This window comes from Petaurus breviceps, unplaced genomic scaffold, assembly GCF_028583685.1.
Source record: "Petaurus breviceps papuanus isolate PSGF00001 unplaced genomic scaffold, PetGlider_PUasm1.0 90762, whole genome shotgun sequence".
Lineage (NCBI taxonomy): Eukaryota > Metazoa > Chordata > Mammalia > Diprotodontia > Petauridae > Petaurus > Petaurus breviceps.
Window position 1 is genome coordinate 576,860 of NW_027187339.1, and position 9,584 is coordinate 586,443.

The window sequence follows — 9,584 nt, forward strand, 5'->3', positions numbered from 1 at the left end:
CACTCCGACCCCGCCTCTATTTGCCCTGATCCCGCCCCTCCTCTTCTCCCCGCCACCCCCAGATAACTAGGTTTCTCCTCCCCGCCCCCCGCACCCCCCAATGCCGCTATGCCCCTCGCTTTGGTACTCCCCCACCCAAGGCCAGGATGCTCCCCCCGGTATCAGTCACACTCCAACTCCCAGACCTCTTCAGGGCCTACCCCTTGTACTCCCCCCACCCCCTTTACCTACGGCCCCGCCCCGCCCAGGATGTCGCACTCACCACTTCTGCCGCCGCATCCTCACTAGCAGCGGCTGCTATAGCTACAGGGAGCCAAGGCAACCACATCTCGCGAGACTTCCCCCGTGGCCCGCTAGGCGACTCGAGCGCAGCGTTCCACGACGTCAGCCAATGAGAAAGGACCCGGCGAGAAAGTAAGGGGCGGAGGAGAAGGAGACAGACATCGCGCGAGAATGTGAGTAGCAGCGCAAGATGGCGGCCAAGAGGGGTCCGTCTCTGAAGCGGTGATCTGGCGATTGGCCGAGGAAGGGAATGGGGGGCGGTGCCAGGACCGGAGGGAGCGCGGAGCCCAGCCAGGATTGGAGGAGATCGAAGGGGGCGGGGCATCGCCGTGCCGGTGTCCAAAGTGGGCTTAGAGGTCGCGGAGCCAGAGTCTCAGGCAGGGGCGGTGCGTTCTGGGATTGGAAGCTCCGTATGGTCCCGGTGTTCCACCATCCCACCGGGCCTGCTGTTGGTAGAAGCGGGGTTTTCACCCAGTGCCGCCTCTTGCTCGGTTGTTCTTCCATCTCTCTAATTGGTTGGCCTTAGCCACTCCCTCCCCTAGAGAGCGCCCAGCTGACATAAAGCACTTATCTAGTGCCCCCTCGGTGACCTATGAGTGCTGGCACGTAGTAGGTGCTTGGTGGTAATCACTTGTTCCCATTCACTAGCCAAGTGCGGGGACGCTATTAAAAACAGAGAGACGGCCCCTAACCTCAGGAAGCTTACATTCCAGTAGGAAACGCAGCCCACGAAAAGGAGCTGGAAAGGGTGGGAGGGAGGTGGAAAAACAATCGGGAAAACCTACAGCGCTTATTTCCGATCAGATTTTTTTATATCTTGTAAAACAGAGCACAGGACTTGGTGTTGGAAAGAGCTGAGTTCAAATTCTGCAGTCGTGTGACCTCAGTGTCCGTGAGCCTGCTTTCTGCCGTGTAAGACAAGGATAATAATAGCACCCACCTCATCGATTTGTCGTAGGACTCAAATGAGACGATGTTTTGCAAATTTTAAAGTTATCATTGTCATTTTTGAACTATGGGGGTGTTGAGGAATGTGTTCATTTAGAGCATTATTTCGGGGTTGCACGTCTTCCGACGTGTTGATTTCTTGTTTTGGGGCTTATTTATATTTTCTTCCTTTCTTTTAGTTTTTCTGGGAGGGTTTCCACTCCTTTCCCCTCTTTTTAAAAATGTCGTTTTATTGGGTCTGTTGTTTTGAAGTGGTGAAGAGAAGTTTGGCTTTAGTCAGGACTTTGCTATCTTTGCAGAAACGAGGACAGATTTAAAGAAGGAATTGACATTTGAATTTGGCTTTAAAGCACTTGTAGGAATTCAACAGGTGGAGATGGTTTTCCCAGCTCAGGGAACATGATAGCAAAGGGAAGGAGGGGTGAGCAGGATCTGTTTCAGGAGCAGCAAGTACAATTTGGTTTCAGTTCAATTCAGCATTAATAGCTTGTTATGTAGAAAGTTTTGTGCTGGGCACTGAAGATAAAAAGACAAAAAGCAAAGAATCTTCGTCCTAAAAGACCTTACCTTCTCATGGCATAAGATATGTACCAGGTTATGATAGTTTGTGGAGAGAGAGAGCACCAGCAAAATTAGGAGCAGGGATCCGGAAAATCTTATTTAGAGGAAGTGGCATCTGACTGAGCCTTGAAAGGAGCCAGGGGTTATAGGCAGAGGTGAAGAGGAAAGACATTCTAGGCATGGCTTGGCCTAGAGAACAACCTGTGCAAAGACCTAAAGGCAAGGGATGGAATATCAAGCTCAGGGAACACTTAGACTGGTCCAGTCCTCTCATTTTACAGAAGAGGGGAAACAGCAGCAGAGGGATGAAGTGTTTTGCAGAACTGTAATGTGGGACCTCTGACTCCCAATCCAGTGCTCTTCCCACTTTGCCACAGTGTCTCTGTGGAGGATCTGGGGGTGGTAAGGGCAATTCAGGAATAGAACCAGAAGCAAGGGGTGGAAACCGAAGATTAAGGGGAAACCCAATGATTACAGCCATCCCAAGGTGGAATGGGCTGCCTCCAGAGGCACTGGTTCCCGATGGCTGGAGATCTATAGGATAGACTAAATGATTGCTAAAGTCTCTAAGATTGAGTCAACATTCCCTCTACTTCAAATATACCAAGCTAGACTACAGTAGAAAATAAAAGTAAATACCCAACCCTAAGTAGAAATTACTCTCAGACATAGACATAAGCAGGAATGATTTGTATTGGATGACAAAATAAGGTTGAGGTTGGTTTAAGTTTGCACTTGGATAATAACCCTTGGGAATCTCTGGCCCCCCTACCCTGTTCTGACTATCAGTTTCTAACCACTCCTCCTCTCTTCCCCCCAGGTCAACTCCTGGGAATCTCTGCTCTGAGCAGAAGTTTCTAACTAGCCCTAAGAAGACACCCCCCCCCATACTCCAGCAGTTTCTAATCACCCTTGTTCCTGGATAGATAATGGCAAGGATATTTCTGCAACACTCCCTGTAGTTCGACTGTTCAGTGTATACAGATTATATGCCCTCCTAATGTTTCCCATAACTATACCCTATAAGAATCCCCTTATTCCCTCCTTTCCCAGGCACCCCTCTCTGAGTCAGGCAGCATTATCCAGAATTGTATGCCTCAACCCTGAATAAATGCCTCACTTTATTTCCTAATCACCTATTTGGTCTTGTTTTTTGTACAAGCTGACCATATGTTGCCTTCCATATCTATTTTGTGCTGTCTTCTTCATGAAATCTTTCCTGATCTCATCAGTTGAAAGTGGTCTTTGCCTCCTAGAATTTCTCAGAACAATTTATTTTGCCGTTACTTTATTCTTTGCCATTCTTGTATTCTCTCTTGTATCAGTCTTTTGTCTACAACTATTCTTCCTAACCACTAATCAATAAGCTTTATTAAGAACCTACTGTATACTAGGCAGGAGCAGCTAGATGGCCCAATTGATAGGGCACTGGTCCTGGAGTCAGGAAGTTTTGTTGTCATTATTCACCTGAGTTCAAATCCTGCCTCAGACAGTTACTAGCTGTGTGACTCTGGGCAAGTCACGTAACCTCTGTTTGCCTTAATCTTCTGGAGGAGGAAATGGCAAACCACTCTGGTATCTTTGCAAAGAAAACTCCATGGATGGTATGGTCCATGAAGTTGTGAAGAGTTGGACATGACTGAACAACATTTTACTAGACACAGGCCTCAACAGTGAAGATACAAGAAAAAGAAAGAATCCCTACTCACAAGGAACACATGTACCAATGGAAGAAACAAGTATGTATAAATATACAGCACAAAGAAAAAGTACTGTGTAGATAATGTAAAGTTAATCTTAGTTTGGGAAGAAGGGCACTAGCATCTGTAAAGACTGGTTTCAGGAAGCTTTGATGTAGAAATGGTGCTTGTGCCGCGTCTCAAAGGAAGTCAAAGGAAGAGTGAGACAGTGTAAGGTGAAGGTCAGGAGAAGGGTGCATTTCAGGCATGTGGGATGGACCACCAGTGTAAAGTCAGGAGAGATGGAAGATGTGGCCAGTTAGACTGGATTTAGGAGGAGAGAGTCATGTCTAGTGAGATTGGAGAGACAGTCTGCAAGTCCCTGAGGGCACGGTGTGTATCTTATTTCAACATTGTAGCCACAGTTATTGTTGCTAAAATATGCATGTGTCACATCAGGAGCAGGAGTGCAGTCACAGGCCCTCAGGCTGAGCAGCAGCTGGTCCACAGTGGGGACCCAGTCTAAGTTCTTTCTGCTCACATGACTGCTGGCTCCATGCAGGCCCTCAGCCCCTCTGGCCTAAGCTATAAATTTGGATTCAAAAGGCCTCATTTGAGGACCTAGAGAGTCACATGTGGCCTCGAGGCCTAAGGTTCCTCACCCCTGCAGCATAGCTCCTAGCTTGACATATAATAGGCACTTTATGAGTGACCCTGCTTGAACAAAGAGAATTGAAGCTAGGAAGGGGCAGTAAATGTAATACAGATAAAAAGAAAATACAGATATGGAATCAGGCAGCCTCCTTCAATGCCTACAGCATTCTCAGGAGATTCATTTCACACACACACACACAAATCCTAGTGCAATTTTAAGCTCTAATAGCTTACCGTAAGGGCCAGCTAGATGGCGCAGTGGATAGAACACTGGGCCTGGAGTCAGGAAGACCTGAGTTCAAGTCACTTAGATATGTTTGCTTCAGTTTTCTCATCCATAAAATGTGCTGGAGAAGAAAATGGCAAACCACTCCAGTGTCTTTGCTGGAGACCCCAAATGGGGTCACAAAGAGTCGGACACAACTGGAGAATCGGCTAAACTGAAGCTTAATATAGGAAAATAAGATACTTTTCAGAATATAGGTTTGAGAGGAGAGTGAAACTGACTCCTAGCTAACAATTCAGACCTACAAAATGAGGGTCCTAGCCCATTATGCACTCATTGTTCTTACCTGGAACCTCACCCTCTGTGGTTTGAGGATTACCTCATATCTTATCCTAAAGCCCAAAGAAACCAAATTGGAGAAGAATATGTAGACCGAGCATTGGCTGACCTGGCTTCCATGTTTTGTATGCATGACTATGAATGTGTTTTGGTGTCTGTGTACAGTCACCTAGAAGTAGATGCTGCTTGTGCAGCCCTGATAATGAAGTGGTCAAGTCAACAAACATTTTTTAAGTCCCTACTGTGAGCAAGACACTGTTTGGGTTCTGGTTAGTGTCTATGCAAAACTAACAACAGCTTTTCTGACTTTCAAGTAGAGGAAGAGTGAGTTTGTTTGAAGATGTTTATTTAGCATTACCTGTGACAGAACAGTTGACTTGGGGAGTCCTGTGTCTAGGGAAATGGCGCTTCTAGTGGGAACATGGATTGGTGAATCAAGGGAGAGCTTTCCTTCTGTTCTTCCCTCATTCCCACAAACACGTGGACTTGGAACTGGAGGTGCCCTGCATAGCAATTCCTCCCTACCTTGTTTGGGATCAGGGCAGGGGACCATGAGGCTTGATAAGGTGGAAGGGAGCTCCTCATAGCTCCTCAGTCTCTCCATCTAGGGGAATCCCAACATCCACTCTGTAGTCAACAGGCTCCCCAGAGCTCAGCCAGGGGACAGGAGTGCGATTGAAAGAGGGCCTATTGGAGAGGCTGTTGCTATAGAGGAGCAAAGGTTCACTCAACAAAGGTCCCAAGTCTAACTTGGGCATCTGGAAAGTCATGCGTTTGGAGGCTTTCTCATATCCACCATAAGGCATCGCTGTCCTGGAAAAAGGATAAGTCACCTGCTTCAGAATAGGAGTCCTGGACCCGGGTTATGGCGAGTCATTTCCAACAGATAACATTCCCCCTAGAAGCTAAGTCCATGTCCTTTCACAAGCATGATAACCCATTTTTGTTCCACACCCATTCTACCCTTTCCCAACTTGTCTACTCCTTTGCCCCTAGTCCCCACCTGTTGAAAGATTTGTAGTGGGGAAGGTCAGCTTTGGCTCCATAGGCCAACAGGTCGATGCCAAGTTCCACTTTCTGCTGGGGATCAACACCCATAGCTCGATCCCATGGGGAGATGTAGGTTTTAAACACAGTGACATGTTTCCCATCTCCACTCACATGGTCTCCTATGAGCCAAGGGGTACAGGGGTGGGGATAGAGAGAAAGGAGAACAAACATATTAGTTCAACAGGAAATTTGAACCAAAAAATTAAGCCTACATTGGAGGAGCCAAAGGCCAAGGGAAAAAAATGTCAGTACCCTAGAGACTGACTAAGAGGCACTTGGGTCATCCAAGGAGGCCATGACCAAGGCAGACAGAATGAGAAGTTTGTTTATGTGACTAAACCTGAAAGCCAGAAAGATGGCTTTGAACAAGGCTCCGAAGAATCTTTGCCCATAGGCAGTAGCTCCACATTTTTACATATGCTCAGGTCCACCCAAATATCTGGGCCCATCCTCAGAACCTAAGGCCAGTAGGGCTGGCTTGCTTAATGCATTTGTATCATTAGCACTTAGCACTGTCCTGACACATAACAAGTACTCAATAAACACTTGTTGAGTATACTTGTTCATGCTGAGGGTAGAGGATGGGAGATATGTTTTGTGATCTAAAGAGCTTGATCTGAGAGATGACTACTTACCTGTCCCTGCTTCACTGTCCCCCTCTCTGCTGTCCCCTCTGCCACCAGCCTGGCTCCCAGGGCCTCCTCTGCCCCCTGACCCAGGCCCAGAGCCCTGGTGATGCTGGTGTTGGGCAGAGCCATATTGCCCGGCAGAACCGCTGCCCCCCATCTGGCCCTTGCTGCCACCTCCTGCTCCATAGGAGAATCCTTGACCATCTGTGCCCAGTTTCCCCCCCACCGTGGGGAGGAACTTCTGGAAACGATCCTAAAAAGAGGACAAGACAGTGAAGAGGCAATAATGTGAATAAGGGAAAGGAGATAATCAGAGATATTTGCCACATAGAATACTTCCAATCTCCAGAGACAAATACCTTCCTAACAGCCTAGTAACTGGACTCACCTGAGGGGTAGGACAAGAATAAGGAATGAGGGAAGATAAACCCTAGGGACAGGAGGCATGCCTCCCCAGCTCCTCTGCTTTACATCCTAGGGCAGGGAAGTAAACTCATCACTATCTTCACCACTTCCCAGTCTCTCACTGAATCAAGGAAGCCCAGGACACCTGTCAACTAAACTATAATTAGAGAAATCCAAATGGCCCAGTGGGCTAGGAATGCCACAAAAGACTGAAGTTTCCATGAGGAGGTGGCTGGAAAGGGCCCTTTTTCCACCCCCACCCCCAATGTGTCTAACAACAGCAGAGTGATACCCCTGATACTTCCCTTCAGGGATGATGAGTCAGCCTGGGTTGTGACAGTAGCTGCTAGACAGGATCTCCCTGACAGTGAAACCATAGGGAAGGCAAAAGAGAGAATGGCCAAAAGGCCTAAAAATAACCCTGAACCAGCTCCTTCAGGAGGATCTCAGGACCTTCCTCATGAACCACAAACTGCATCCCCCCCCCCCCCCCTTCCACTGCAGTGTAATAAGATCCCAAACTGGAAGAAGTGCTTTTTGGCTCCCTAAAGTTAGACCTGATCAGCTCAGTGACTTCATTGCACCAGGTCCCCTTGCCACAGCAGGGTGGATGGATGATGGTGGCTCTATCCCTGCCCCTCTCCCCCTCTTCTCCCATTCTACAAGGAAAGCTATAGAAGGTATCTGGCTTCTCAGCTAAAATACATCTCTCCAACTTCTTGGGCATAGGACATGAGCCTGAAAGAAGGGGATCTGAAAGGGAGAGCTTCTCCAAATCTCCCAAATCTGTGATTGTTCAGGGTAAAGGGCAGCAACAGGAAGGCAGTGTCTTCTTTCCTTGCCCTCACCAACACTACCATGGATTATTCCCCTTCCTAGATGAAGTAGGACTCTGGCCTATACTAGCCTGTGGCTCACCACAGAGCTTTTGGAAAAGACTTTAGACTTAAGGCTAAAGTGGTCCAGGATTTAGGGTTCCTCACAGAACTTCCTTTGGAGACATCAGCATCTGAGGTTCATGACATAGCTGTTTGGGCTTCAGTGATTTGAAGAGTCCACAGCTCACCATTGAGTTGTCAGTGAAAACATCAGGGTTGTTTTCATAGATGAATTTCTCAACCCGCAGCTGCCGGAGCTTAAACATCTTGGAACCACGGTTAGTGAGCAATGACAGTTCCTCCAGCATCACATCCCTTGGGACACTTATCTTCTTGCCCAGGTTCAAACCTGAACTGTCTTGCCCACCTTGGGGAGAAGAGGGAGAGGAGGGGAGAGGAGGGGAGAGGAGGAGAGAGCAAATGAAGCAAGTACAGGTTCTGTTTTGGAGGTAGCAAATAGTCCTGTATGTTTTTAATTCAACTCCACAAGAGAAAGGCATATAACCTAGACCCCAGTCTCTAATCTCAGAGCATTTAGGGAAGTGGAGATTATTTAATAGCAGGGCAAAATCTTCCCCATATTAGGAGTGAGTTTTTGTCCCCAGGCTTCAAGCTAGGAAGAAAAGGGTATGAAGAAAGCAACGACTGGGCTAGGGACATGAAGGGGCAGAGACATGAGAAAGCTAGAGGAGCAAAGGGGGAACACAAAGGTAGGGGAAGGATAGTGCTTAGAGGACAATATAGAATAGAGGATGGAAGAGGGGAAGAATGAATTTTGGGACAAATCTGCCTGGTCATTTCTACAGAGGGAAATAAATGCACTTCATTCCATCCAACTGCTCTGGTTAAATGTTCCCTGGGAATTTGTAGCATCCCTTGCCTCCATGAGTAACACTAGCAGGGGTACCCACCTAGTCAGCACAACTATGAGTGATTCTCAAGAAGGATTAACTCCCTAGAGACATAATGCCTTAGGGACCTTTTGTCAGAATGAAGCAGAAGGGATGGAGAGTGACCATCCTTAAAGGACAGATCTCCCATTCCAGAGGCTCCCAGTCCTAAGAAAATTCCTGCCCTGGCCTCCAGGACATATAGACTTATGATCCTGGTCACAGATTGTGTGCCTGTCTATGTATCTATCTGGGGGGTGAGGGAAATGGGGGGAGGGGGGAACTGGTTTTTTGTTTTTTTTTTTTAGAAAAAAGCCTTATATGGAGGCATTTCTGGCCTACCTCCAGTGAGTTCCATGATGAGTTTGCTGGGTTTCCGCCTCTTGTTTGGGGCTGGAGTTCCTGAGAGTGGCATTATGGAGGGTCTTCAGATCAGCCTGCTGCTAAGTTTAGAGAACGGGCAGAAAAGAGTAAATCCTTATAACTGCCTCTATCCCCTTTTGAGGCTTCTTTTCCCTTTCTTATTATGTAGGTGCTCTATAGCCTGTTTCTGCCCCCACTCCCCACCCAACTGACCCAGGATTCCATGGGTAACCCCAGATAGCATAGGAAAATATGAAAAAAAACCATGACATTAGACAGACTCCATTGCCTTGGTGTGATTCCAGATTCTGAGTTAGGACCAGAACTAGTGATAGGTCACACTAAAGGGTCAAGGAAGTGCTTGAGAGGGCTGGAATCTGAGGCCCATTCTGCCAAGCACAGAGGTTGCTGCCAAAAATATTCCCTATGGTTCAGAAGGAACTGGCCATTTGCTCTGTCAGATGGACTTTGGCCTTTAGAGACAATATAACTTCCTTCTCCCAACACTCCAGCGACCCTTACCCTAACACTAGGGGTCTCCGATCAGGGGACCCTCTGATCTCTAATTCAACAGTCCTGTAATCTCAAAGGAGCAGGAAGCTGGATGAGGAGGGCAGCTCAGTGTAGAAGTCACTGTAACTGGATCTGGGAGCAGAGTGGGAGATGAGTTGGAAGAAACA

General features: G+C 47.6%; 2 protein-coding genes across 14 annotated transcripts in view; both read right to left on the minus strand.

The window, feature by feature from the left end:
• Positions 1 to 379, minus strand: part of LOC138146396 (ubiquitin carboxyl-terminal hydrolase 54-like) — a 129,299-nt gene extending 128,920 nt beyond the window's left edge. For 5 of the 9 annotated variants that reach the window (XM_069068237.1, XM_069068231.1, XM_069068235.1 and 2 more), the window contains exon 1: positions 263 to 346. The gene's annotated coding sequence lies outside the window, so the exon portion shown is untranslated. Of the gene's footprint in view, positions 1 to 262 lie in introns of all 9 variants that reach the window. The other 4 variants (XM_069068228.1, XM_069068238.1, XM_069068234.1 and 1 more) reach the window with 3 other exon arrangements.
• Positions 380 to 5,018: 4,639 nt separating this feature from the next.
• The window catches only part of MYOZ1 (myozenin 1), a 5,098-nt gene continuing 532 nt past the window's right edge, over positions 5,019 to 9,584 (minus strand). The window contains exons 2-7 of one of the 5 annotated variants that reach the window (XM_069068246.1): positions 9,427 to 9,549; positions 8,884 to 8,981; positions 7,840 to 8,018; positions 6,375 to 6,621; positions 5,693 to 5,858; positions 5,019 to 5,502 (exon numbers count right to left, since the gene is read on the minus strand). In XM_069068246.1, coding sequence (XP_068924347.1) covers positions 5,271 to 5,502; positions 5,693 to 5,858; positions 6,375 to 6,621; positions 7,840 to 8,018; positions 8,884 to 8,956 — 897 coding nt within the window. In that variant the 5' untranslated portion in view covers positions 8,957 to 8,981; positions 9,427 to 9,549 and the 3' untranslated portion in view covers positions 5,019 to 5,270. Of the gene's footprint in view, positions 5,503 to 5,692; positions 5,859 to 6,374; positions 6,622 to 7,839; positions 8,019 to 8,883; positions 8,985 to 9,426; positions 9,550 to 9,584 lie in introns of all 5 variants that reach the window. The other 4 variants (XM_069068247.1, XM_069068245.1, XM_069068243.1 and 1 more) reach the window with 4 other exon arrangements.